The following is a 27,882-nucleotide window of genomic DNA, read 5'->3' on the forward strand; positions in this document are numbered from 1 at the left end:
CACGGGTGGGCCGCCCGGCGTCCAGCGGGGGAGGGCACGCCGGCGGGGAGGAGCCCTGAAAGGAATCCATCTACTGCAGGCGCAGGCGGGAGCCTGGCAGCGCTGGGTGTCCGGGAAGCCCTGGGAGGGGCGGGAGGCCAGCCCTGGACAGAGGGGCTGACCCGGACACCGGACCCGGACCCGCTGCGTGAGGCCCAGGAAGGGCAGCAGGGACAGCAGGGGGTGGGGACAGCCCAGAGTGGGGCCAGGCATCTCCATTGTAGATCTTTATCTTAATAAGCCCTGAGAGTTTTCCCCTTCGGCTTAGGTGAAAAGGGCAATGAACACCAATGTCCGTGGCAAACCCAGGGAGGGGCTACACGGGCAGGTATGCAGGGCTGGCGGGTCAGGCAGGACATCGGGAGCCCACCAAGGGAGGAAGCGGTGCCCACAGAGCAGGCGGCTGTAGCGGACCTTGCCTGGGGAGCTGGCCTCAGTCTCATTTGCAGAGTTTAGGCTGGGCTGTGAAGTCCCTGACGATCTGAGTGGGGAGGACATTAGGGAGGAGAGGCACACCCAGGAACAATCCCCCTCTGGCCCAGCCCCTTGACAAAGTCCTGGGCCAGGGCCTCCGTGCCCCCATAGGACGTCAGGGGCATCTGTCTGTGCTTTGTTCATCTCCACCCTGGCAGTCCAGCCGGACGGGGCCCTGGGGGAGTAGGGATGGAGCCTTCCATTCCTCACGGGCTCAGGGGAGACGGAAATAAACACAGGCACCGACACACTCCCGGGAGGAGACAATCACATTATTTCACCATCAGTCAGAAGGGACACCGGGCTGGACAGGCGGAGCCCCTTCCATCCCCGCCAGACAGGAACCCTTCAGTCGCAGGATCTGAGAAGGGGAGGGGCTGGGTGGCCAGGATGGCAGGGAGGGCTCCAGGGCCAAGAGGGGGGAGAATTTCCATATTTCAACCACCTGCTGAGCACAGGCCCTGTGTTGTCCCTCACTGCCTCCTGCCCTGGCCGAACAGCAGGCTGCCACACCAGAGCAAGCCAAAGGCAGCGGCAGGTGCGTGGGCCAGGGAGCCCCTCCCTGGGGAGAGAGAGGCAGAGCCCTGAGGCAGAGGAGACCATCTGCTCCGGTGCTCACAGTGGGTGCAGCTGGTGGAGTGTGGGGGGGTGGAGTTCATCAAGGAAAGCCCTGAGGCAAGGAGAGGGTGCCGGGCCCACCCCTGGACGCCCCGTCTCCAATGTGTGCTGGTTTTTGTTGGTGTTTCTCACTTTATCTTTTTTGTTATTTTGCTTTCCACTCTTTAAATAATTAATATAATTACTTTTAAATACAAAATACACAGTGTCCTTTCTCTTCCACGTGTTTGGGGTGATGGGGAGGTCAGTTTTAAATAAGGGCCTCAGCTCTCTAACAGGTCACAGGCTCCAGGCGGGAGGGCCGAGAGCCCCGGTGCCAGCCCTCCCTGGCGCGCCCCGGCATGGACTTCACTCCTCCCAGGACGGGCCCTGCAGGGGGCTCCCAGGACCCAGGCCCAGGATCCCAGGTAAGGAAGAGCCTTCTCGGGAGAGGCACGGAGCTGCTGCTGCGGGATTCCAGGTGGGCCTGGTTCCGACGACAGAAGTCCTAGCCCATGAAGCACACAGGCCCCAGCAGCACCCCTCCCCGTCTCGGGGGGGCCCCCAGGTCTGAGAAGGAGGCATCCAGCACCGGCAGCTGCTCCAGCACAGGCGTCCGCACCTCCACCACCGTGCGGCCTTGCTGTGTCTTGAGGGAGAAAGCGGAGAATGAGCAGTGGGCACGGAGGAAGCCCCCCAACTTCAGGCCTGTGCGCTGTGACGCTGGTGCGTGCGCCAGGTGAGCTCGGCTCACGGAGGTGGGCTTCCACCTCTCCTACCCTCCTCGTCCTGTCCGAGCTCCCTCCGGTCTCTCTGACACCGGCACGCCCTCCTGACCGGGTCCCTCCACCCGCTTCTCCCAGCCTGAGTCTGGGATCTGTCTCCCACCAGCTCTTCCCGGTTCCCACCTGACAGCCGTCTCTGAATTCCTTGACGTAAGGGCTGGTCTCCGGGCTCAGCTCGTCCTCGTTGGCCCCTCGGAGTCTCAGGGGACCCTCACGGGCTTCTCCAGAGCATGGGTAGGAGACATCCTGGTGAGCTGAGACACTGAGCAGCCGCAGGAAGGTGAGCTGGACCACGCCTACCGGGGAGCCCTCGGAGTCCACGTAGGAGAACTGCAGGAGACAGGCACGGGGTCAGGGCAGGTAGAGACGAGCCACGGAGCATCTACAGAACCAGGGGAGCTGGGCCAGGAGCGTGAGCGGGCAGTGGGCTCCAGCAAAGGGCCAGGAGAGAAGCAGGTGGCCCGGGAGCCAGGGAGTAGGGAGAAACAGAAGGCAAGCTTTGTCTTGGGTCATCAAGAGAAGAGGACAGCAAAGTGAGCATCAGAGGCCTGGGGGCAGTGACAGGAAGGGGAGGGCCTGCAGGTTCTGGGGTGGCAACAGCCAAGGAGCCCATCGTGGAAACACAGAATCCATGAGACACCGAGTGGATGCACGGGTGGCAGGGGAGGGGTGGTCGGTCGTGGGCCAGCTGTCACCTGTGTGACGTCATCCCTGGGCGTCACACACGTTTCCCCTCCTGCTGTGAAGTTGCAGAAAACTCGGAAGGCATCCCGAGCACAGCCCTGGTTGGGATCGACCCAGTACTCTCCTGTGGGGCGAGGGGGCAGGGCGGTCAGGGCCAAGGTCCTGAGCTCCAAGATGCCCTCTGCCCCTACATCCCCTCTTCCCTCCCGCGGCTCAACTCCCCTAACCCTCCACAGTGCTCTCTCCCGGCCCCTCCCCCTACTTCCCACCCAGAGCCCCTAATACATCCATCCTCCTGCAGTGGCCTTCCGTGCCCCCTCTCCCTGCCCCCGGCACTGTCCCAAGCTCCCTGAGCAGGTGCCCCGTGTGGAGGTGGCTACTCAGATACAACCACTGGTGTACACACAAGCCCAAGTGTGTATCTGCAGACGCAGGCAGAGGATGAGCCGGTCCACACCAACATCAGGCAGGACCCTCTCGCTGGCTGACAACTGACACACTGAAATGTGTCTGCCCTGGTCGGTGAAAAGCCACCACTCCAAGCCCCTCCCCTCGGCTCCACACACCCACGCTGCTCATTCAGCACCCCCTCCCACTACCCTGTTCACATCTGCTCCCTGAGCGACACTGACCGTCCGGCAGCTCCGGGTGGCACAGCTTCAGGTCCTGGCAGGTGCGAGCGGGGCTGTCCTGGGTCCCGGTCGGCCGCCTCATCTGCTCGATCTCCTCGCGCAGGGAGTCGAGTGAGCCGAAGATCTCCTCCAGCCCCCCGGGGCTGCCCGGGGCCCCGCCGGTGGGCTCAGCCTCATCTTCCTGCATCAGGCGGCTCCCGTCCACCGAACGGCGCGTCTTCTTGGGCATCTGGATGGGCAGTGGCTGGATCACCTCACCCGGGGGGCCCTAGGGAAAGGACAGGTGGAGAGGGTGAGAGGCAAGGTGGCTGTGAGCGTGAGGCTGGGACAGAGGGATGCTCAGAGAAGCGGGCCTGGGCTCTAACTCACCGGGTGTCCCGGAGGGCCCTGGACGCCCTTCTCTCCCTTGGGTCCAGCGGGGCCCTGACAAAAAGAGCAACTGAGGTCATGGGGCAGCCAGGAGGGCAAGGGTAGGATCAAGGTCACAGAAGGGTCAAATCCCTCTCCCCGCGGGGGGTTATGTCTGCCTGGGAGACAGGCTCAAGTCTAGCAGCGGGGAGCAGTGGTCAGAGCAGACAGGGGTCACTCACTGTGGCTCCTTTGGCTCCTTTGGGGCCAGCAGGTCCCTGTGAAATGAGGAGCAAAGAAAGGACAGTCACCGCAGGGCAAGGGTGGGACTCAGAGGAATGGAGATGCCCAGGCACGAGTCCACGGGACCCTTGGTTGCTTCAGGAGGGGAAGGCCTGAGGGAAGGTGGGGATGGGGGAGGCAGCTCTGGGGCTGTGAGGACAGATGGGGGCCCCTGAGGCCAAGTTAGGCTGGCAGTGGCCGGAAGTCACTGGGAGGTCATGGGAGGAAGCGCTGGGGTTTAGGGGACCCAGCAGAGGGACACATGGGGTACTCACAGGGAGGCCGGGGAGTCCTCCAGGACCAATGGGGCCGGATGCTCCTGGGATGCCCTAGGAAGGGAGGGGCCTCGTTCAACTGGGCCCTCATCCCCAGCCCCGCCCCATCGCTCCCCCTCCCAAGTGTCCCCGCCAGCCCAGGATCGCACCCACTACTCACCGTCTCTCCCTTCTGTCCTGGGGAGCCCTGAGGCCCAGGGAGCCCCCGATCACCCTTCTCTCCTTGCTCCCCAGGGGGCCCAATCAGGCCAATGAGACCTGGGTGACCCTGGAGAAGGGGACAGGAGGTGAGGAGGTTACGGGAGGACTCACACGATGGCGGAAAAGGGCAGAACAGCACGGGGCACTGGCGCAGCGGCAGCACTCGGGGTGCCCTGGGCTTGAGGGGTGAAGGTGATGGCTGTGTGTCTGTCACTCACCTTCTCTCCTTTGGCTCCAGCATCGCCCCGGAGGCCAGGAAGCCCTGGGGGTCCCTGTGGGGAGACAGGAAGTCGTGGTCTCCAGGAAAAGGAGGGGACTGTTCCGCACCACCACCGCCTCCCTCTTCCTCCACTGGCCCTCACCTCACCTCCACCAGCCCCAGCCCCGTCACTCACCACAGGGCCTGGAGGTCCAGCCTGGCCTGTGGCTCCAGGACGGCCTTGCTGGCCCTGCAGATTCCAGGGGGCAGCGGGGTCAGGAGGAGCATCCCCACACGGCACCCGTCCCTCGGCCCGCCATGCCCGTCACACTCACCACTGAGCCCGGGAGCCCCCTCAGGCCATCGGGGCCAGGCTTTCCCGCTGGGCCAGCAGGACCCACAGGGCCTGTCTTCCCTGGGGCACCCACGGCCCCGGGATCCCCCTGAAACACAAGGGCAAAGGAGGGGGGTGTGGGGACAGCAGGGGGTCCAAGGAGGCAGGGATGAGACAGGGAGGAGGCACCAAATGACAGCAGCCCCTGGGGCAAGAGCAAGTCCAGGGGAGCCCTGGCCCCGAAGCATTCAGCATGGGAGAGGTGGGCGCGGGCAGGCATCTGCAGACAGGACTGAGTGCAGGAACACGGCAGGAATGTTCTAGTGCATGGTGGCCCTGCCCTCACCTTAGCGCCCTTCTCTCCTTGGCGCCCCTCTGGACCGGGCGTGCCGGCAGGACCCTGCAGGAGGAGAGGAGGCGGGCAGGTCAGTGCAGAGCCAGGCCTGGCCTTCGCCGCTGCTGTCCTCCTGGGCACACACGCAGCGGGCCAATTCCCGGATGGTGAGAACAGTCATGGCTAGACCCGAGGGCACAGGGTGGGCCCTTCCATGCCTTGGTAAAGATCCACTTGCCCACAGCCCACCTGGGGCCCGCCTCCTACCCCAGCTGCTACAAGATGAAGCCTAGCCCAGCAGGGGCCCTCCAGAAAAACCAGCCCCCTCCTCAGCAAACACCACCGGCCCTGGCAAGAACTTAGTACCAAAACCCAGGAGCAAGCATGCCCAGGGCACACGGGACACACAGAAGCCCACGCGCTGGTACACACACACACACACGAGCATCTCCCTGCCGCCACTACCACTGCTCCATCCTGCATCCACCCACCCAAGGACAGCCATCCAGGGTCCTGGGTGTCTGCCTTGCTTACCCGCTTTCCAAGTGGTCCAGGGGGTCCGTTCTCCCCAGTGGGACCAGGGGATCCCTAGGGAGGGAGGAATTGAGGTAGGTGAGTGTGAGTGGGCTTTAGAAGAGGGGTAGGGGTCTGAAGCTCGGTGGGGAGGCGGGAGCACTGGTCACTCACAGGCTGTCCTGGCTCGCCGTCCTCCCCGCGGTCACCCTTAGCACCATCCTGGCCCTGCAAAGAAGCAGCCAGGTCAGAGTGGGCCCCTGACCTGGCAGTCATCACCCTTCCTCCTGCCCTGCCTCCCCCTGGCTTCCCAATGCCCAGGCCCATCAGCCACGGCAGGCCCTCCACGGAAGTCCCACCTTCCTCACCCCTTCCCCGCCCTGGCTAAGACTCACCCGAGGGCCAACTTCTCCAGGGGGGCCGGGGTCACCAGGAAAACCAACAGGCCCCTAATGCAGAGGGAGAATGAAGGTCAGGGTTACAGCACCCAGCAACACATGCCACTCCCTCCCTCTCCACAGGCTGCGCTGCACGAACAGGGTCTCCCATGTCCCCTCCGACCCAGCTGAGCATGGCAGGCCACCTAACGCTTTCAGAGGACAACCCAGAGGGCGCCTCCCATGCATGCCCCCAGGAGACCCCATTCCCAGAGCCTCCTCCCAAGCACCACCCCCACCCATCTCTCACGCACACAGCCCTCCTCTCAGCACCTCCCCAGACTCACGGGGTTCCCTTTGGGGCCATCGTCGCCTGTGGGGCCCTTAGGCCCTGGTGGTCCCGCCTCTCCTGGCTGCCCCGATTCTCCTTTCTCGCCACGCTCCCCACGTGGACCCTAGAGAAGCAGCAGAGGGCACCGAAGGTTGTGAGGGCATCCTGAGAATCAGGGGTGCAGCCCCAGCTTCCAAGACACCCTCAGCGTCTCCCCACCCCCTCGTCCATTCAAGGCAAGGGCAGGAGGGCTCACTCGGGCCCAGAGGACAGGCCTCGCAAAGCATGGTGGGAAACAGGGACGGGGGTGGGGGGCTGAGCAGTTCCAGCCCAAGGGAGGAGTGGGGAAGGAGCTGGCACGGAGTGGGTAAAGGGCACTGAGGGGCTCAGCTCAGAGCTAGCACTCACCTTGACACCTGGTTCACCCTGGACCCCTGGAGATCCTGACTCTCCCGGATCCCCCTGCAAAGAAACTGGGGTCAGAAACCTCCTTCCCCCAAAAAAATCCCAATATTCCTACATCTCATTCTCGCTCATCTCTCCCAGCCCATCCAAAATGCGCAGAAAATGGGCTCAGCTCCCACCCCAAGACTGCCCCATTTACCCCCTTGCCAGTTACCTTCTCTCCAGGGGGACCCAGGTTCCCAACACCTCCTGGGGGGCCCTGCGGGCCCTGTAAGACAAACAGAAAGAGAGGCCGATGCTTAGCGGGGTGGGCAGAGGCTTGGAAGAGGGTCCCAGGTCACTGCGGTGGACAGCAGCAGGCCTCCCAGGCACCAGAGCAGAGACCGGAGTCTCAGTCTGGGGAGAGGGAGGCAGGGGACGGCCGCACTGATCCCGAGGGACTCACGTCAGCACCGTTGGGTCCGGCCGGGCCTCGAGGTCCTGGGGGGCCAGGTGGTCCCTGGGGAGAAACAGATATGCCGAAGGGGAGTGAGAGACAGGGCAGTGGATGGGCACGAAGGGTGGAGGTGGCCAGAGGAGGACGCAGGGCCATCAGGCTGGGGCACTGGTGCAGGCAGCAGGACTGGCAGTGGGGAACTGGGTGGGGGCTGGCTGGGCAGGGGGTGCCTAGTCGGTGGGGCTGGGGTCAGTAGGGGTCACACTCACCATAGGACCCACATCTCCTGTTTCTCCCTTCTCTCCAGAGGGACCTGGCAAACCCTGTGCAGGTGTACAAAGCACACACCCAAGTGACCACCCCAGCCACGGCTCTGCCCTCTTGGACCTCACATGCCCATCAGGCCTCTGACTCCACCTCCCCGCTGCTGGCAAGGGTCTGGGACAGACAACCCCATTCTTACCCCATCTCTCACCCCCCCCCCAACTCACCTGCAAGCCGATGGGTCCTGGGGGCCCATTGAATCCTCTTGTTCCTTCATCGCCTTTGGCTCCAAAGTGTCCTTGGGGTCCCCGCGCTCCAGGCTCCCCATCTGCTCCCTGGGGGGAGGGGGCAGGGACAAAGACACAAAGATGCGGCGTGAGTCAGGCGTTCTGTATTCACAAGCCCACATACAGCTGGGCCCCAGACCCCAAGCCCCCCATTCCCTCCTCCAACCCCAGGGACCACTCACCGCGGCTCCAGGCTGCCCCACAGGACCAATGGGCCCAGGAGGTCCAGGGGGACCCTGGAGGGGAAAAGAGAGTCAGAGACACCAAGACAGGAAGAGAGGCCAGGAGGGACTGGGATTAAAGGCCAGCGGGCAGCGATCCAGGTCAGGGACACTTACGTGTTCGCCCTTGTTCCCTTTGCTGCCTTTCTGTCCAGGATCTCCCACCTCACCCTGGGAGGGGAAGGCAGAGGGGAGGTTAGAGAGAGCAGGTGCGCGGAGTAGGGAGATGCAGTTCAGGGGGCAAGGAGGCCACTGCGCTCCCCACCTTGTCTCCATCCTCGCCAGCCACACCCGGGGGTCCAGCAGGACCTGGAAGCCCCACAGGGCCCTGCACCCCATCACGGCCAGTCGGGCCAATTGGCCCCTTCTCACCCTGCAAGAAATGAAGAAGGGAGTCATGGCCTGGAGGCGGCCCTCACCCTTAAAGCCACCCCCACCCCGGGAACCCTCCGTGCTCACAGAACCCGCCCCTGGGCCCCCCCACGCACCGGGACGCCTTTCTCGCCTGCTGCTCCAGGGGGACCCTGCGGGCCTGGGCGCCCTGGAGGGCCGATGGGTCCCCCAGATCCGGCTGCACCTCGCTCCCCAGGAGAGCCCTGAGGGAGAAAATGGAGTCAGACCCCAAGAAGACCCCATGGCTGACCCTGGATGCCCTCTGCCCAGACCCTCAACCCCCACCAGGGGCTGCTCCTCATGCTTCCCCGCCACCCTCCCCCACTTCCTTCCCCTTCCCACCACCCCACCCCGGAACCCAGACTCACCGCAGGGCCAGGGGGACCAGCGGGACCCTCATTCCCCTTCAAACCAGGACCGCCCTACAAACCAGAGATTCCTAGTGAGATGGGGAGATGGAAGCTCGCAGGAACAGGGCTCCATGCGGGGGGTGGGGGAGAGGCCAGGAGTGGGGGTGACACAGAGAGCGTCAGGATGCCGTGACTTTGGGGTCACACTCACAGCAGTGCCCGGGAGGCCTCGCTCCCCTGGGAAGCCCCTTAGGCCAGCAGGACCATCCTTCCCTGGGGCCCCAGGAGGACCAGGGTCACCCTAGAAGAAAAGGAGGGGTGATGAGCCACAGCCAGGCCCCCCAGTGGGCAGAGTGCTCTGCCCCCCAGAGTCCCATTCCGTGTCCCTTCAGCCCCAGCCCCCACTGACCTTTGTGCCTTCTTTTCCAGCTGTCCCCGTCAGTCCCTGCTCTCCAGGAGGTCCTGGGGGGCCTGGGTGACCCCTCTCCCCCATTGGGCCACTTTCTCCTGCTGCTCCCTAGGGAAAGGCAGAAGGTCCCCATTCTCAGGCACTTCCCCCCACTGTCCAGAGAGTCCACCCTGAAAATGTCCCTGGTCAGGCACCAAAGCCACTGGGAAACCCCCCTGGCCTGGGGGCTCACTCTTCTCCAGCGTGGAGCAACTGCACCACCTTGTGTCCCTGCTGGGGAACTGCCTCCTTTTCGAGGCGATGAGAGGGCCCAGGGACACCAGGGAGTTCAGGGCCCTTGCCCCCCAACCCCAGCCCCCACCACTGGTCCTAGCCCCAGGGGTTCATCTCAGGCAAACAAGGGCCAGGGAGGAGTGGTGGAGGAACAGGAGTAGATGCACCCACTTCAGGGTCTTAGGCCCACTCTTCCCCGGGGACCAACCCACCTGAGGTCCCACCACTCCGGGGGGTCCAGGGGGGCCCGTCTTTCCTTGGAAGCCCTGTGAGAGGAAGAGAGGACCGCATGGTCACAGCAGGCATGGATCTTGTGGGGCAGAGCTCCAGGCACTCACAGGCAGGGGCACGCCCACACCGAGCCTTGGGCCGTGGGTCTGAGCCATGCCAGCATGTGCTTGGTGAGACCAGGCCCTTCTACACAGCCCTGGGGCAGGGGTGACTGGGGCATCACTTACCACTTCTCCTCTTGGGCCAGGGTGTCCCGGCAGCCCGTCCTTCCCTGGGGGACCCTGGAAGGGGTTCAGGTGTCAGGTGTACCCTAGGCTGGGAGGGGGGATGGAGAAGAAGGACTCAGAGGCCCCAAGTGGGTCAGAGGTCAGTGGCCATCTTACCGGGGGTCCTTTGGGACCAGGAAATCCATTGGGGCCCTGAGGTCCAGGGAGACCCTAGAGACAGAGAGGGATTGAGTCAGGGGAGTGGAGGAGGATGCTGGGCAGGAAACAGCTTCCCTGCTGCAGAGCACTGGGGGCAAGAGACAGAGCCACACTCACCCTCTCTCCAGGGGGCCCATGGGGGCCATCACCGCCCGATGTCCCCTGCGGGGGAGACACAGAGTGGGGCAGCTGCTTCCCAACAATCCCCAAGCGCAGAGGGCTCGAGGGAGCGCTGGGCCTCAGCTGCAGGGGGCAGACAGAGCCTGCAGAGAGCACGCACCTTAGCTCCAGACTTCCCAGTGGCACCCCGGGGTCCCCGCTGGCCCCGCGGACCCTAGAGAGAGGGGAGGGGAGGGGAGCAGTCAGAGACGCCGGTTGCATCCTGTGCACCTTGAGCAAGCCAGGTCTCTCCCCGCTGCACTCACCGTGGGGCCCCGCTCTCCTCGAGGCCCTGACTTTCCCGACAGGCCCTGGTGGGGAGGAAGCAGAGAGACCATCAGCCAGGGCAGGACTCCCTGAAGACCCCTCCCACCCTCCTCGCCCCTCCCTCAGCACCCCTTCCCTTCCCCCTGCTTACCCGGGCTCCCTTCTCTCCACTGGCTCCAGGAAAACCAGGAAATCCCAAGGAACCCTGTGCAGGATAAGAGATGGGGGGGAGTTAAGTCACAGGGAACATGGGGAGCATGGGGAAGTTTCGGGAAGGGCAAAGGGGCCAAAAGAGGCCACAGTGTGGGAGATCTGGGCCCTGCCATTAACTAGGTGGCCTTGGACCACTCCTGCCGCCGCCTGGGCCTCTATGTCCTGCAGAACAAGCATTGGCTACATTCTCTCTAGGGTCCCCCCACTCTGCTCTGCTAGTCTCTGCTTCCTAAAATCGGGGGTCAGGACAAGCAACCAGGGACTTCACATCACCTTGGGGCCCTGGCGTCCAGGGTAGCCAGGCAGACCAGGAACACCCAGCTTGCCCTGTGGAGAGAGAGACAGGAAGCAATTAGGGGAGGAGCCCAGACACTGCTCCAGCCCAGGGACCTCAGGCCTCCAAGAGCAGAGCCCACAACACTCCCCAAAGCCCTGCTTCATTGGCTGCCTGACTTTTGCAACCTTGCCTTCCTGAGAGTGGATTTCCCTCAACTCCAGAGCCCGGCCCTTGCCTGCCCCGTGTCTGTGATGCTGCCCCTGGCCACTGTCAGCCTCTGCTCCATCTTCCCAAGCACCTGCTCCGGCTCCACCAAGGCCACGCCTCCTGAAGGCTCCGCCCCTTTGCTCAGGTGGTACACACACCCCCACCTTCTTTCCGCTGAGGCTCCCAGGCTAGTGCCCCAGAGGCAGCTGCAGGGCCGTGGGTGGGAGCAGGCACTGATTCTGCAGCCAGATGGCCTGGGTTCAAACCCTGGCTCTGCCCTGGCCATGTGAGCAGCAAGCACTTAACATCCTCGTGCCTCTGCCGCACCTCACCTGCACAACAGGCTGGCATCTGCTCACCTCCCAGGACTGCCAGGACAGGTTAACACGGGGCCTGGCACACACTAGGTACACAGCAGGAGCTGCCCTCCCCTGGGCCCCTCTCGCACCTGCCGCAGCCTCACTCCCTCGCCCTGGCAGGCGCTCTCTACGCCTTGCTCCCAAACTCGTCATGACAGGGGCTTTTCCTTCACTCACACACTCCCCCTCAATCCATCAGGTGCTGGGCAGAATAAATGCACGGCCATCTCCGACTGACTCACTGACCTGAGCTGCTGGCACCCCCTGCCCATGTCACCAACCCCCCCCCCACTAGAGCACCCAGGCACAGGTCCTTCATCCCCATCACCTTCTCGCCCATGAGTCCGGGAGGCCCAGGGTCTCCTGTGGGTCCAGTGCGTCCCTTCGGCCCCTCGGGACCATCCTCTCCCCTGGAACCAGGGACTCCAACCTCGCCCTGTGTGACAGGGTTGGGAGGGGCGTGTCAGGGGCTGGAGGCAGGGTCTGGGCCCCCCAAAAGGAGAGGTGAACACCAGCAAGGGAGGCTGACTGGGTCTGGCCGAGGTCCCAGCTATACTGCAGGACAAGGAGCCCACAGGGCAGGGGGGTGAGGCTGGAGGGCCTGTGTGGCCCAGACCATAGCACTGCCACTGCACGGGGCTCAGGCTCAGAGGGAGCGCAGCCCAGAGCTGGTGGGGGAGGATCCCCAGGACACGCAGTGGAGGGGCACTGCAGGCAGGGCTTCTACTCACCCTGTCACCTTTCACTCCTATGTCACCTTTGAACCCAGGAAAGCCGTCCTCGCCCTGAGAAAGGGAGGGGGGGCTTAAAGTGGAGGATTTCAGGGAACACGGGGTGGGGGGTGGATTTCAGGGCAGGCTGCGGGGGAGGGGGTGGAGAAAGGAGATGGGCAGCAGGGGTGTGGGGGGCAGAACCGAGCGCTGGGAACTGTGCTCACCTTTTCGCCCTTATGACCCTTCAGACCCCGAATTCCATCCACACCCTGGAATTAGAAGGGGAGAGAGACAGAGCGAACAGGCATGAGGCTGGGTTGGAAGGACCGAGTTCCCAAGACCGCATGTCACTGCCCTGACCACAGTCCTCTACGTCCCAGCCTGGGGGCCCGTTACCTTGACACCTCGCGGTCCTGGGTATCCGAGAGGACCCTGAGGCCCAGAGGGACCCTGGAAGAAGCAAGAGAAGCCTTTACCCAGGGGCCTGGGTGTGCTGTGGGTGCCTCAGGGGTGGGAGAAGTGGGCTGTGGGCAGGGGTGCAGAGCACAGGGACTGAGGGTACAGTGAGAGGCACAGGACCAAGACAAGGAAGTCCCAAGGACTTTGAGGCCTCAGGGTCTGGGGGAGATGCCTTTGGAGGGGGGAGAGGAGAAATGGGAGATCTTACCTGGTTTCCTTTGGTTCCAGGGGGACCTTCCTTCCCTGGGTGACCCTGGGGAACAGGAGATAGGGAATGTGACAGCTGACCCCTGGCACTTCCCTACATCCCTCCCTACTGTTCTAACACAAATGCCCCCTGTGACCATGGGCAGGCACCAGCAGAGCACGTGATACAGTGCACAGGTGCAGGACCAAGAGGTGGGGCCCACTCACCGGGGGTCCGTCGGAGCCAGGCATGCCAGGGAGCCCTGGTTTCCCTCGAGGACCCTGCAGGAAGAGAGGTGGCTCAGGGGCACTAGAGGGGCAGGTGTGAACCCAGCCAGAGCTCAACAGGCGTGAAGGGCTCCCTGACCTCCCTCGGAAGCCCTACCCACCCCAGATCACTTGTCACTCACCTTCTCTCCATGAGGGCCGATGGCACCCTGGGGCCCGGGGAGACCCTGCACGCAGGGAGAGAGGGGTCATGGGGGCTGCTGGGGTGGCCATGCTCCTCTGGCAGCCCTCCACTCAGAGCATGGGCCACAAAACAGAGGCCTGGGACCCTGAGTTTCCTGTCTTCATCCAGGTCTGACCAGGGGATGCCCAGGGCTAAAGTGGCTGAAGAGGCAGAGGGATGAGCAGAACCACTCACCTGGGTCCCTGGAGTGCCCTGCTGTCCAGGAGGTCCTGGCTCTCCCTGGGGTCCCTAGAAACAGATGACCAGGCAGGGGTGAGAAGGAGGCGGTCAGGAGGAACAGGGCACACAGCCAAGTCCCAGCAGGGACAGCAGCCCAGGCAGGAGAGGGAAGCAGGCCAGGGGCAAACAGGACCCCAGCAGGGACTCTGGGGGTAGGCTGAGGTCGCCATGCCCATCACTCACCAAGCTCCCTTTGGGGCCGTGGGGACCGTCCATGCCCCGGACTCCCTGCAATGAGAGAGGGCGTGACCAGGCTGGAGGGCAGGAGGCAGGCAGGGCCCTGTGGTTTCTGAGGGGCCACGCAGCGGACGCTCAGATTCCAGGTCTTCCCCAAACCTCAGCAAGGACACGTGGGCCCAGACCACAGGGAGGCTTTTTCTTTCTTTTTTTTTTTTTTTTTTTTTGCTCTGCTTAGAGCCCTTGGTGCCCTGCCCCATATGGCCCTCCAAATGCCTCATGGGTAAAGGCTAAAGCAGGGCTGGGCCACAGAGCAGGGGAGGCGGGGCAGGGGGGAGGAGGGAGAGGCAGTTAGGAAGGGTGAGGAGGTCGAGAGGTAAAGGGGCAAGGTCAGGATCAAAAGCCAGGTAGTCACTCACCGGGGGTCCAGGAATACCAGGTGGGCCTTTGGGGCCAAGGAGACCACGAGGCCCCTACATTCAGGATTGGGAAACAAGACAGTATAAACAAGAGGAAAATGTGTCCCCTCCATGCCCATGCACCTCCCCTGGCCTCTCTGGAACCCGGCCCGGCCCAGTGCACACTCACCGACTCTCCAGGCAGTCCCCGAGGCCCAATCTCGCCATCATCTCCCTACAGGAGGGGATACGGTGAGGGCACCCTCGCCTTCTGGACCCCCCCCTGCACCCAGCCCTGCCCTTGCCACACACTCACCCGCTCTCCGTCCTCACCAGGGGGCCCAGGAAGGCCCTGAGCACCAGTATCACCCTGGAAAACAGGGCAGCAGGTCAGAGGGTCCTGAGAGCCCCAAGCCCAGGCAGACCCCAACCCACCCCAGTGAGCTCCCCCCAGGCCTGCCTTCTTCCCAGCCTCTACTCCCCCACCACAACACCCTCCCCCCAATACACTCACCCTGTGCCCCTTCTCCCCAGGCAGCCCTGGGAGTCCGTCAAAACCTCGGTCACCCTAGGAGAAAGAGAAGCAGCCACAGTGAGGACCAACCCCTTTGCCAGCCCATCCCTCCCTGCTGTATCCCGAGTTGGGAGGGGCTACATCCTGGGGAAACCTGGGAAAGTAAGTCATATCCAGAAAACAATGAGCCCAGGTGGGGCGGGAGCTACAGCTGGTAGAGGGGGACCCTGGGCTGCTACCTTCACTCCAGGTTCTCCAGGCATCCCACGGGCTCCGTCGGCACCTGCTCTGCCCTGGAGATGCAGAGGGAGTGTCGGAGCAAGCCAGGGAGGGTACAGTTCCCAGGATCCAAGCCCTGCCTCCCACCAACACCTCTCTCACCCTCCGTGGGGCACTCACCCTTCGCCCAGCCTTGCCGGGAGGACCAGTGAGGCCCTGCGGTCCTCTGGGGCCCTGGGGTGGGGAAAGATGGGGGAAGGGTTATTGAGCTGAGGCAGAGGGGCCAGCCCTGGGTTGGGGATCAGATGCAGGAAGGTCACCTGAGGTCCCAGGTCTCCAGATTCTCCTTTCAGGCCAGGGCTCCCAGGCTGTCCCTGCGAGTGACAACAGGGGATGGCCATGTTGAAGGACACACAGTGGTCCCGAAAGAAGCCAAACAACTTTCAATGTGCTTTCTCTCCAGAACTATCCATACCCCCCACACACAAATAAAGGGTCCTCTACCCCAACCCCCCACTCACTCACCAGGGGTCCAGGGCGGCCAGTGTATCCCATGGGGCCAGGAGGTCCACGGAGCGCCAGCTAGGGGAGTAGGGGAGACAGGACTGTGGGGGCGGCAGTGGAGAACCCCCAACCCCAGCACATGCTCCAAACTCCCCATGCCACACCCTCATCCCCCCCCCGCCCTGTGTGCTCCCCAAGCTCCCTTCCAGGCCCAGACCAGCCCAGACTCTTCCAAGACCTCCACCCATTCCCACCTCTTCTTCCAGCCCTCTCCGGGAGTCTTCCCTTCGCCATCACACCCCTCCCCCCACCGGGACCCCCTCCTCACCCGTGCCTGCTGCAGAATCGCCTGGGCCTGAGCCTCCTGGGCTGCCACCACAGGGCCCTTGTCACCCGCACCACTGCCAAACCGGAACTGAGGGGCAAGGAAAAAGGGTCCAAGTTCTCCCCCAAGAAATTCATGAAAACCTCCCTCCGGGGCAGAGGCTTCATCCAGCATTACTGTTTCTGTGCTGAGACACTCCCCATGCCCTCCCCCACCCCTCCACATCTCCCGTGGGTCCCAGATAACCACTCAGGTTTTCAGAAACTCAGCAGCCTCCCCTCCTCCCTCCCCTCTAGTCTCTTCTTCCCCAGAGACTCTCATTGGGCTCTAGACCTGTGGAAATGCAGGATTTTCTGCCTGGTTCTAGATGACCCAAGTTTGGTTCTAGATAACCCAACTTTTGTTCTAGATGACCCAACTTTTGGTCGTCTGATGAGGCTCTGATACCTCTACCCTAAAGACCAACACCCACAGGTTGAGGGTGGTTAGAGCCTCCACCATAGCCTTCCGGGCCTTCTGTTTCTTGGGGACACAACACAACTCCCCTGCCTTCCCCACCAACCCATTCCACACCCAGAAGGCAACTCACTGGGAGCATGAGGGATGTACCAGGAGGGCCAGGGGCCCCATCTGATCCAGGGAGCCCAGCTCGGCCAGGGGGACCCTGGAGAGGGGAGAGAAACAGAAAAATAGGGGGAGAACAGACAGGAGGTGCTAGTGTCTTGGCATCGATTTGAAACTCTTCTAGACAGAATCATTGCAGACTTCCCTCTAGCTTTCCTGAACCCTACCACCCCATGGAGGAAAACGAATATGAAGCACCAATTCCTCCCCTTGCGATCAGAGTCTGCGCTCCTTTCTGGGTGCTGGGGAGAGCACAGGCCCCTCACTCAGGAATCAGCCAACTGAATTACTGAGCATGGCTACCATCGCCGGGTACAACTGTGTTCTCTGCAACCCCCTACACACACACACACACACACACTCCCTTACCCGCTCGCCAGGATCTCCAACTGGGCCTGGGTTCCCCTGGATGCCACGGGGACCAGTCAGTCCCTGAGGGGCACAAGGGGAGGGGGACAGGTGAGTGCATCAGACGGAAGAGCAGCAGGTGACCGAGGATGCGGGTTCTATGGAAGAGATCTGGAGTCCCTGGCTGCAGGGACTCTGGGAGCCTCTGAGAGGGAGGAATTTGCAGGGAAAGCACAGAAGGGTGTCCAGGGAGGGTCACAACTAAACTCACCGCGGGGCCTTCTGGGCCAGGAGGCCCCTCCACAAGCATACCCTGTAGGGCCAAAGGTTAAAAATCAGAGGCTACAAGGCTAGCACCCCCACTTCTGCTTCCTGCTCTTCTCTCCACCACGCTCAGCTCCGATAGCAGTGTGACTTACGGGTTCCAGCACCGCAGGCTCTCCCTTCTCTCCCTTCAGGCCCCGGGGTCCATGGGCAGTCTGAGGGAGACACACATGTAACCCCCAGTGGGGTCTGTGAGCAGCCAAGACACCAGAACGTCCCCCTCCCGACTACAGCTTCAAGCTCAGTGCCTGCAGACTTTCTTGACCCCACCCCCAAATCCCCCACCCCATCCCAAGACACCCTCTTCACAGACCTCCCAGGCTTCCCGACCCCCAGGGCCCCAACCCCACCTCAGCAAACACAACCTCCCGTGTCCCAGAGGTCCAACCCCAGCCTTCCAGAACCTTCTTCTGGAGGACCCCATCCTGCCCTCCAAACTCCCTCAGGCCCCAGAAATCCTTGGAGCCTTAAGAAATCATCCACTGCCTCCTCGCCCTTACCCCTGTCCATCAAACAAAAATCTAAGACTGAGATAGATTTTTATTTGAGGGTAGGAGGAGGGCATGGACCCATGTGAGGATCTGAGGAAAGCTATGAGTCTTTCTGTAGAAAAGAAAAAAGAAACACCTTTACCCATGGAAATCTGTTTAGAAAATCAAGGGGTTCGTGGAGCACAGTCCCCACTGATATTCCAAACTCAAACCTGGTAACTGGCCTTTGGGAAAATACAGCTCTTGGTCTCAGTTACTCAAGCTCCAATTATACAACACTCTTCCTCCGGCCCCCACCTGTACTCCAAGCCCACCAGTTCCCTCCCTCCCACACTTCCACTCTGTTGCCTGTCCTCAGTTCTAGGGTCAGAACCAGGATCAGCACAGGGAATGGAAGACAGCCCCCCTCTCCCCCCCGCCACCAACAAAGATCCCCAGAATGCCCCCCCACCTCCATCCTGACCAAATCCCACATCAAACCCAAATATCGACAATGCAGTCTCAGGGGAAGGCAGCCAAGGGTCAAGGGTGGGGATATTAGAGAAGGGAGGCGTGGGGTGAGGCAGCAGGGGTGAGGCGGCAGCCATTAATTGCAAGGCAGGCAAAAGATGAAGTGGAATAGACAGGAAATATTCCAGCTGCCAGGGAGTGTCTGAAGGCATGGTAAACAATTAAGGGAGACAACCAAGGGACAAACACTTGGAAGCAAGAATGGTATCAGGGCCAAGAAAAATTAAACACAGCCAAGACAACTAGAAAACAAAGTGGACAAACAGGAAGTGGCTGGACAGACAGGAAGCAGCCAAGAAAAGAGGATCCAGGAAGTGGATCTTCAACTCCAAAATGGCTGCCCTGACTGAGAGAGAAGAAACTCACAAGACAGAAAGTAGCTCTTACAAAGGGAATGATAATAACACAAACATCAAGTCTAGACATACAGAAACTGGCTATGATAAACATCTAGGCCCACAATAGAAGCTCTGTGATTTAGATGACCTAAGACACACAGGAAGTGGGTTACTGTCCAAGGAAACTGTCACAAAATAGCATGAAAAACAACAGCCAGAACACAAATAATAAACCCCTTTCAGTCCAATCTGACACAGTGACCAAGATGAACACCATGGCTGGAGAAAGCCGGGGACAGACAAGAAGCCGCCTGTAGGTTAGAGATGGTAACACAGGAGTTAGATCCCTCAGCAGCAACACGGACAAGAAATGTTTTGACCACAAAGAAATGATGGAAACAGATGTTACGAGTTAAGGCTTACTGATAAAAAGCTTTATAAAATCCAGCTCCATTTAGGCAGGAAGTGACCAAGAAGGACAGGAAGTAGCCATAGGAGTAAAGAAAAAAAAATCCCACTTGCCCTGGGTAGAAGGCTCCACGACACTCAGCAAGAAGAGGCAGGGAGTAATCTTTTCAAGCAACATATGCATCTCAAACCACGGCTGGGAAGTAGCTCACAGCCAACAGGCAAGGATCAAAACAACAGGAAGCAGTTCTCAGAGCTCACGCTGGGGGTCAAGACAAAGAGGAGCTCCTTGCACTTACGGCTCCCGAGTGGGCTGTCTCCGCAGAGAGGGCAGGGCCGAGCTCGGTCTCCTCGCGGTAATCGTCCCCATAGCCATAGGAGTAATCGTAGGGCCCTGCCGGGGCGTCCGTGCCACCCTCCCCATATTCCTCTGCCTGGAACCTGTATGCTGTGGGGGGGACCTGGAGATCTGTCTGCTCCTTCCCGGGGATGGGGAGGGAGAGGGGTAGACGGGGGCATTAGGGCTGAGAGGAGGTTTTCCCTGGGCCCCCAGACTGTGACAACTTTTAGCCCAAAGGATTCTGAGGGTAAGCGGGACTGGAGTTTTCCTCCCAAGAGGAGCGCGGGGCATGGGCATACAGAGAGCGGCTGGTCACCAAAGGCCAACCACGGGGTGAAACGTCCAGAAGATCATCCCATAAGAAGGGCGGCCGGAGGGCTGAACGCAGTGGACAATCAGTGAACACAATGAGACACAGGAATTCAAGGAATGACCCAAAAAGATGGAGAGCAAGATGGGGAAAGAAAAAGGGTGATAGCGATGGACCGAAAACATGGCTCCTGGATGGAAATATGACTGACATAACAAGTAAGACCGTTCAACACCAACGCAGAGAGACGATTACTCTGGACTCACAGAAAAACGGAAGGACGCAAGGACTCAGAAGACAATGGCTCAACTCAGAGTGACCAGGGGACAGAGACCACAAGTACACAGGACAAAGCCCTCCGGCCAGAGGAGGCTCTAGTTCACCAAGAAGACACAGGGCAAGGGGAGGGGGTCCTAGGGGGTTCCCCATCCCTGCCTGGCTGGGGCAGGGGCAGGGTGTGGAGTTACCTCCTCAGGGGGTGGCAAGGGGCTGGATTCCAGGATTCCTTCCTCTTCTCCTGGGGTAGGGTCCTAACCCGGGGCGCGGGGGAGGGGAGGAGGGGGGAGGAGCACGAGGTGGGAGGAAGGAGAGGGGCGGTTAGTGAGGGGGAAGCAAAGCAGCACGTGTCCCGCCCGGGCCGTGTCTGTGCTGGGGGGTGGGGGCAATCTCAGATCTTGCAGCCCCTTTGGAGGGGGATTTCAGGGAGAGTAAATCTCCGAATGCACAGAGGTTTGGGGGCACAGATCTGGATGCCCCGGCTCTACCTGCCGGTAGCCGCTGCCTCTGGTCCTGGGGGGGGCTCGGGCAGTGGGGGGAGCTGCCTGCCGAGCTGGGCGTCGGGAGAGGGGGGGCTGGCTGCGTGCAGGGCCAGAGCCTCTGGTTGGAAAAGACCCCCGGCCAGGTGAGGAGGACGCCTGCCGGGCCGCTGACCGCTTGGCAGGTTGGGCAGGCTTTCGGGAAGGGGTCCGACGCCCCCTAGGGGAAGGGGGAGCCCGCTGCACAGAGAGACACGGGAGAGGGAAGGGAGTAAGGAAACCCTGGTAATCTAAACAGACTGGGGAGGAAGGGGTCATGGGACACGTGTGCAAGGGGGGCTGGAGGAAGGGGAGAGAGCAGGGGTCCCTCAAGTTTACCTGATAATCAGGGGTGGTCCCCGCAGTCATCACATCATAATAGAGGGGCTCGTAGTCATAGTAGAGAGACTCAGGGGACTGGGATGGAGGAGGGGGTGATGGGAAGAGGTAGGAAAGTGATCGGGTCATGGTGGGGGTGGGGAGCGATGCAGAGAGGGGATAAGGAGATGGCGTGGGGGGTTGGAAACAGGAGGCATGGTATTGAGAAATAGAGAGATGAGGAGAGGGTTGGGGAGAGGTGGAGGGGGGAAGAGAGGGGAGATGGTCCCCCGTGTGGGACAGAAGCAGACATGATTAAGAGATTGGCCCTCCAATCTTCAGACCCCAGATCATATGTATCATCCTAACCACGCAGCCCCCACCCAATCCAACCTCCCTTCTGCCCCCACAGCCCCTAACCCTGTACCTTCATGTGCAGGGGGCCAGGGACTGGGCTCCCCGCCCCCTCCCCCCCAGACCACCACTCCTCAGTTTCCTCTCTATCCCTCCTCCTTCCCACTGCTCCTCTTTGGGCCTACCCTCTCGATCTTCCTCCCTGCTTCTGTCTCCCCTACTCTGCTCTCCTCCCTCCTACCCCCTCTGCCTCCCAATCTCTTAATTCAAGGAAGCGATGGGACGCCCAAGGGCAAAGTTCCAGGAAGACTGGCAGAGGAGGAGACACAAGCAGGGAACACAGCTCCCAGCCACGGAGTCCTCATAATGACTCTTTTTATTTTTAAATGAAAATAAAAAGGTTGATGAATGAGGACTGGGAGGAAGGGCGTGATGGGAATAGGCAGGCGTGGTTGGGGATGGGAACTAAGGAGGGGCTAGAACAGGAGCCCCAGATGGGATGGGGGGCTCTGGGGGATGGGGGGCAGTCCTGGGGGTATGGCTGAGTTGTTCCCTTCCTGGGGTGCTCTGCAGTTGGGACTTTGCCCGGCCCCTCACCTGTCGCTGGGGTTCCTGGTTTTGGGGCCTCTGCAGTCTTGAAGGCTGCTGCTTTGGGGATCTCTGGGCCCTGTGAGATGGTTGGTGGGGAGATCTCTCCCTCTCACATTCCAGCTCCTTCTGTTCACAGGACTCGTAGGCCGCTTGCACGCCTGGAACAATGGCGAGCTCCTGGACATCACCCTACAGAGAAACGAAGAAAGAAGGTCAAGGCAGGGAGGCTGGGGACACTCAGAGGGGCAGAGGGAGCAGACCCCAGGCAGGAGGCCGATCCCAGGTGAACCTAGACAGCTGGAGGAGACCGTTATCAGTCCCGCCCTGGGCATGGCCCCGTTCTCTTTCCAACAGATCTCTGGAAAAGTCGGCAGGACAACCACCTTAATGCCCATTTGTCAGAACTACTCCATTCAGAAAAGCTCAGCAAGGCAGTAACTGGCCAAAGGTACTCAGAACAGCAGAATCGACACTGGTACTCGAGCCTTCCAACTCCAAGTCCAGCTCACTCTGCCGACTCCCTGCCCTGCGGCAGTGCTGGAGCCTGCTCAGGTGGCTTCCGGAGAGACGAGTTCAGCTCTGGGTGCTTTGGCCCTCTTCTCAGGACCCCTAGGAATGGGGGCGGGGAGTCCCCTTCTGCATGGCAGTGGCATTCATGTGTGTGCACATGTGCTGCTTAGCACACCCTGCCTGGCACTATGGTTTAGGGACATTACCTGATGTCCAGGACCAAACTGGGAACTCCTTGGGATGACAGAAACTTTATCTGAGGGTACTTCAAAACACATGTGGAAGAACTGAGTCAAACGATAATAGAAGGGCAGGTGTCTGGCATACCAGTTGATCTGCCACGTAGGATGCCGGCATCCCGTATCATAGTGCCTGGGTTCGAATCCCAACTCTACTAATTCCACTTTCCTGTTAATGCAGACCCTGGGAGGCAGCCCCAAGTAGCTGGGTCCCCAGATTGAACTCCCGACTCCCAACTTCAGCCTGGCCCAGTTCTTGTTGCAAGCATTTGGGATGTAAACCAATAGAGTGGGTTTTCTCTCTCTCTCGCTCGCTCACTCGCTCCATCTCAAATAAATAAAAATAAGCACAAATTTTTTGTTCAGAAAAGAGGGGCGGACATTTGGTACGGCACTTAAGCTATTGCAAAGCCCCATCAGAGAGACTGGGTTTGAGTCTTGACTGCACTCTCCACTCTAGGTTCCTGCTAATGTGCTACCTGTGGGAGACCTGGATTGAGTTCTGGGCTCCTAGCTTCAGCCTGGCCTAGCCCTGGCTGTTGTGGGCATTTGGGGAGTAAATTAGCAGGTAGGAGACATCTCTGTGCCTGTCTGTCTCCCTGCCTTTCTGATAAATAGAAGAAGTTTTAAAAGATAAGGGCATGTTCAATGAACTTGTTGAAGGACTCTTATTATTGTTCTGTGTCTCCTGTGATCCCCAGGTATCAGAAAATGTTGACTGGCTGAGTGAGTGGATGGATGGGTAGATGAGCGAATGGGGCTCAAAAGTGTGACTTCATGGAGTGTTCATGAATGAGTGTACACGTGGGTTTGTGATGGATGGAACTGAACATGTGGGTGCATAAGTGGACGGACAGTGTGAGTGCAGCGCGTGCGTGAGTGTACTGAAGGAGGGAATGGTTGAGGTGGAGGAACAATAGGGAGGGAGGTGGAAGAACAGATGGCTGCTTGGGCAGCTGGGGTGAGTGGGTGGCTGAGGGATGGGTGGGAGGGTGGGGGATGGCAGGAAGGAGGGAGCGACTGAGCTGGGGTGGGGACAGGCTGGAGTGTGGATACAACGCATGAGTAGGTGCGTAAGTGAATGGACAGGTGAGTGAATGGTAAATACAGCCGTGTTTGCATCGAGAGGTCGGGGGCTGAGAGAGGGCAGATCAATGGACTGGTTGAAGGGATGGACGGATGAGTAGACTGGTGAAGACTAAATGTCAAAATAAGTGGTGTGGACAGCCCTGCCACAGAAGAGGCAGCTAGTTCTACAAGAAAATTAGTTCTGGGAACATGGATCCAGGAGAGGGAAACCAAGGCCTAGGGACAGGAAGGTGGAGCCCTGGGGCCAGAAGGAGAACCGGCACAGACAAGGGACAGAGTTCACTCCTTTCTCTGATTACTGTGGTTACCTCAAAGACTTCTTCATCCAGGATACGGGCACCAAAGATTACTACTCCACGGGTGTCCAGCACTGGCCGAGCGCTGCGGGGGAGGGGCCGGGTAACTCGCTTCTTGCAGTCAACAATGAGGGTGACAGACTGGCCTTTCACTGCCACAGCCACACGATGCCACCTGGTCGCGAAAGGAGAGGCTCAAGTGACTGATGGGCGGTGGGCAGGAAATCAAGTGGGCCAAGGATGCGGGTGGAAAAGGTAAACCAGTGACAACAGTCATCAGGGCAGTGGCTGGCATTTACCAAGCGCTTACAAGGCGCCGGGCACCACCACGTCCTTGCTCTCTCATTAGACTGTGACGATTCTATTGTCTTTACTTTACAGACATAGAAACTGAGGCTCAGGGTGTATGTTGTACCACAGCAGGCTAAGCCTCTGCCTGGGATAACCACAGCCCATATCAGAGTGCCTGGTTCGAGTCCCAGCTACTCCATTGCTTCTGGTCCAGCTTCCTGCTAATGGACCTGGAAGGCAGGTGGTGGTAGTCCAAGTGCTTGGGTCCCTGCCACCCACGTGGGAGACCTGGATGGAGCTCTTGGCTCCTGACTCTGGCGTGGCCTGGCCCTGGCTATTAAAGGCATTTGGAGAGTGAACCAGTGAATCTCTCTCCCTTCATCTCTCCCTCCTGCCATTCTGCCCTTCAAGTAAATAAATCTTTAAAAAAAAAAGAAAGAAAGAAAGAAAAAAATAAAGAAGAAGAGAAAGAGAGAAGTTCAAAAAATGTAAGTGATTTTTCCAGGGTACAGGCTAGGATTACATGAAGAGCTGGGATGCAACTCTAAAGCACAAATTGTGGGCTGGAAGGGACCGAATTGGGGAAGGGGGTAGGCGCGGTGTGGCCAGAAGGATCGGCAGGGTTCCCCGGTTTAAGCAGTGGGGGTTCTGGGGCACTCTCTCCTGAGGTGTGGCTCAGGCAGGCCAGAGACCAAGCAAGCTGACTTACTTGCCATCTGCTAGGCTGAGGCCTCGGAAGACCGGCTGAGCCGGCGGTTGCGGCCGTCCAGTCTGGTCCTCATAGAGAAAGCGGACGGGTCGGCCCAGCTCCAGGCCCAGCTGTCGAGTGCCCTGGGCACTATAGAGAGTGAGCAGGGCAGCCTGGAGACCAGGGCGGGTCCGGACAACAGTCAGCAGAGAGAAATCTTTGGGAAAGCCTCCTGGTACCCGAGAAAGACACACGAAAATGGAGTGAGAGGCCAGAAGAGCCACACGCCCTTCCCTTCTGGAGTCTGATCCTGGACCCACAGCCCCCTCCCCCACCTCATCACCCATACCTGGGAAGAGCTGGCGGGTGGGCGCGCTAAGCTGGGCAGGCCGGGACACTCGGTAGGCCACATCTGCCGGACAGATGCCTCTTGTCCTCCGGACACCATCAGGGAGTGAGGGGAACCTCAGGGCTCGGAGCACGTCCACAGGCGGTGCACCTGGGAGAGACCGTGAGGTGCAGGGGAGGGATAAGCCCTGCGCAGGAGACCTACACAGGGGATTCGGCTCTCTACAGCTCCTGACTGGTTGGGAGACGCAAAGTCGCCCGCAGGGAAGGGCAGCACCAGCCTGGTGTCCAACTGCACGCCCACTCCTGCCCCTCTCCCGCTCCCCCTGCACCTCTGCCTTGCAGCCTGTGAACCTGTCTCTTTCTATCATGTCTCTGAATCTCTCTCAACTCTCCATCTGCTCTCCTCCCCTCTCTCTCTGTATCTGTACATGTTGGTCTTTCTGTCTTCCCCATCTTTCTTCTTCCACGGCCCTCACATTCTATCCATCTTCTTCTTTGTCTGTTCCCCTCTCCCTCACTCCCTTTTCTGTATCTCCCAGTCTCTGGCATCTGTCCCGTCTCCAGCACAAACAACATCTGGGCAATAGATCACCCTGGGCACGGCAGGGGCAGGGAGCCACCAGGAAGAGAGTAGAAAGCAGGCTCCTTGGGAGGGGGCTTCGAAGCTGCTACGGATGCCAGGCTTTGTGGGGAGGGGGGCAGGGAGGGAGGACAGAATCCTGCAAGTGCTGAGGAAGGAGATACAAAAAAGAGCCGCCCCGGGAGCCTGTGGCCCCTGACTTAGGAGAGGGGCTGAGCAGTGGGAGTGGGGGGGCTGAAGCTGCCACGCAGAGCCAGAGCAGGTCCAGGGCCCCGAGCCACACATCTGTGGATCACATCAGAGTCCTCACCCAAAGCCCGGGCAAGCTCCCCACACCTGGAACTTTGACCCTGCCCCGACACCCCCACCACGCAGCATCCAGAGAGTGCAGACCTGGCCACCAGCCCTGTCTACCTCGAGGTCAGCTTCTAGGCCCCAAATGCCCTCACTCGCTCCCCAACATACTCCTCACCCCCTCAGCTCCAGGCTGGAAAAATCCCAAGGAGGGCTCCAGCAAAACTTTCAGAGAAGTGTGGGGCAGGGCGATCAGGAGAGCAGAGCTGGGTGGGGTGGGTGAGGTGGGGCGGGCAGGCAGAGAAAAGGCCCTTTGAGTCCAGGAGCCGGGAAACCACGGCCTTGCCCCCTCCCACACCTCCCGCCCAAGCCTGGCCCCGGCGCGGGTGGCAGCTCCGCAAACACCGTCACACAAGGGCCGCTTTGAGAGATGGAGGGTGAGTGAGACAGAGACACAGAGACTCACAGAGACCCCAGGCCAAAGAGACCTCAGAGCTGCCCCCCCACCCCTCAACCACCAAAACCCAGGACAGCACAGCTGGATCCTAAGGACAACCTACCCATATGCCTGCCCGCCATCTCCCAGCCTCGGCCCCGTCTCTGCCCCGGGCCTGGGCCTCGCCTGCCCTTCACCACTTGACCTCTGCCCCCCACACACACACACACACATCGCCCTATTCTGTGATGTTAGGAATTCCACAGGAACCTATTTCCTCAGAGGCGCACCTCAACCCATTCACCCTGAAATAACAGATGGTCATCTTGGCCATCCCCCAGCCTCCACACCAGGGGGTTCCCAGACCTCATACACTTCAGCCCCCTGTCCCTGAGGCTCGCACTTGTCACATCTTGGAAGATCCTCCTTCTCTAGTTTAATCTAAATCATTTATGCAGCCATTCGGACCATTGTCTCTGCAGGGCAAAGCAGAAATGAATAGTCAAATCATTTCCAGGAGTTGGGGTGGGAGGCTTGCTCCAGCTGGCCAGGGACCCAATGCTCTCAGTCCCTCCTCTCTGACATCAAATCCCCTTGCCTAGGAGTCAGGACTTCGCAGCCCTGGGAAAGAGAAGGAAAAGATTGAGGTTATGGACACCAGGGTCCCGGGGGAGCCAGGCTGGCCAGAGGGGGAGGGGAGGGGCAGGAATGCAAAGCCCTGGCTCTGGCCTCAGACACCTGATCCCAGCCTGTCCGGCTGCCGTCCTGTTGGCAGCCGGCCCCAGTGCTCCCCAGAGCCAGCCGCGTGGCAGCATCGAGGGCACAGGAAGGGGGGCCCTGTCCGGGAAACCAATGGGACAGACAGTTGAGGCATCCCTGTGCTCCACTCTGACCCACCGATGCTCCCTGGCATCCCGTAGCTGGAAAGCTCCCTGGGGAACACTTCATCACCCATCAACACAACACAACCCCTGGACAGCAGCAACGCCTGGACCAGACTGGCCTTGGCCATCTCAGCTCCTCCCCAGGACCCAGGACAGGCGTGCGGCTCACCAACCCTGCAGGGTGGACCTCCACCTTTCCGCCTTACCTGCCCTCTGCCAGATACTTCAATCCCTGCCCTGGCTCTAAGGAACCAAAAGTCTTGCACTCCAGCCCACACCTCTGATGCCCAAACCCCCTTTCTAGGCTCCCAAGCTCCTGATGCAGGCAGGCATCAGCCGACCACTCTCCTGGAACCCTCGGGGCCCCAGCCTGACTCCCACCACCAGGCTGCTGACTCATCTTACCTGCCCAGGCTGGGAGGGCGCTCAGCCCCAGCACCAGAGGTAGGAGCAAGAAGAAGTGATGGCAGCGGTTGCACGGCTCCATGGCCCGGCCACCCGAAGGCCAGGTCCCAGGGACCCAGGGCCGGCCGGAGGCGCTGGACGCCCAGTGGCTGACAGGGGACAGTGAGCCCGCTGTTAGCCTCGACCCAGGCGTCCCAGGGAGGTCAGAGACTGTCCGGCGGCGACAGCTTTCAGGGGACCAGCTCCATGCAGCCAGGCGCCGTCGGGGCTCGGGCGCTGCTCCCTCCTCGGTGGCCGCCGCT

General features: G+C 60.6%; 1 protein-coding gene across 1 annotated transcript; it reads right to left on the minus strand.

The window, feature by feature from the left end:
* Nucleotides 1–772: 772 nt before the first annotated feature.
* COL11A2 (collagen type XI alpha 2 chain) lies at nucleotides 773–27,808 on the minus strand. Its single transcript, XM_062185930.1, has 66 exons — nucleotides 27,581–27,808; nucleotides 24,980–25,129; nucleotides 24,652–24,862; nucleotides 23,664–23,826; nucleotides 21,524–21,706; nucleotides 20,594–20,671; nucleotides 19,928–19,990; nucleotides 19,110–19,289; nucleotides 17,159–17,218; nucleotides 17,011–17,052; nucleotides 16,761–16,823; nucleotides 16,357–16,431; nucleotides 15,771–15,857; nucleotides 15,464–15,520; nucleotides 15,259–15,312; nucleotides 15,119–15,172; nucleotides 14,959–15,012; nucleotides 14,720–14,773; nucleotides 14,522–14,575; nucleotides 14,396–14,440; nucleotides 14,227–14,280; nucleotides 13,814–13,858; nucleotides 13,586–13,639; nucleotides 13,350–13,394; nucleotides 13,168–13,221; nucleotides 12,962–13,006; nucleotides 12,691–12,744; nucleotides 12,519–12,563; nucleotides 12,313–12,366; nucleotides 11,910–12,017; nucleotides 11,012–11,065; nucleotides 10,677–10,730; nucleotides 10,525–10,569; nucleotides 10,380–10,433; nucleotides 10,217–10,261; nucleotides 10,058–10,111; nucleotides 9,902–9,955; nucleotides 9,656–9,709; nucleotides 9,171–9,278; nucleotides 8,973–9,062; nucleotides 8,780–8,833; nucleotides 8,507–8,614; nucleotides 8,284–8,391; nucleotides 8,136–8,189; nucleotides 7,980–8,033; nucleotides 7,738–7,845; nucleotides 7,516–7,569; nucleotides 7,256–7,309; nucleotides 7,025–7,078; nucleotides 6,814–6,867; nucleotides 6,422–6,529; nucleotides 6,093–6,146; nucleotides 5,872–5,925; nucleotides 5,719–5,772; nucleotides 5,197–5,250; nucleotides 4,852–4,959; nucleotides 4,713–4,766; nucleotides 4,536–4,589; nucleotides 4,277–4,384; nucleotides 4,117–4,170; nucleotides 3,802–3,837; nucleotides 3,581–3,634; nucleotides 3,212–3,479; nucleotides 2,591–2,703; nucleotides 2,019–2,225; nucleotides 773–1,759 (listed from the first exon to the last, which is right to left on the minus strand). The coding sequence occupies exons 1-66, from the start codon at nucleotides 27,660–27,662 to the stop codon at nucleotides 1,619–1,621; spliced, it is 5,202 nt and encodes a 1,733-aa protein (XP_062041914.1). The 5' UTR covers nucleotides 27,663–27,808; the 3' UTR covers nucleotides 773–1,618.
* Nucleotides 27,809–27,882: the final 74 nt, after the last annotated feature.

This window comes from Lepus europaeus, chromosome 3 (assembly GCF_033115175.1).
Source record: "Lepus europaeus isolate LE1 chromosome 3, mLepTim1.pri, whole genome shotgun sequence".
Classification (NCBI taxonomy): Eukaryota; Metazoa; Chordata; class Mammalia; order Lagomorpha; family Leporidae; genus Lepus; species Lepus europaeus.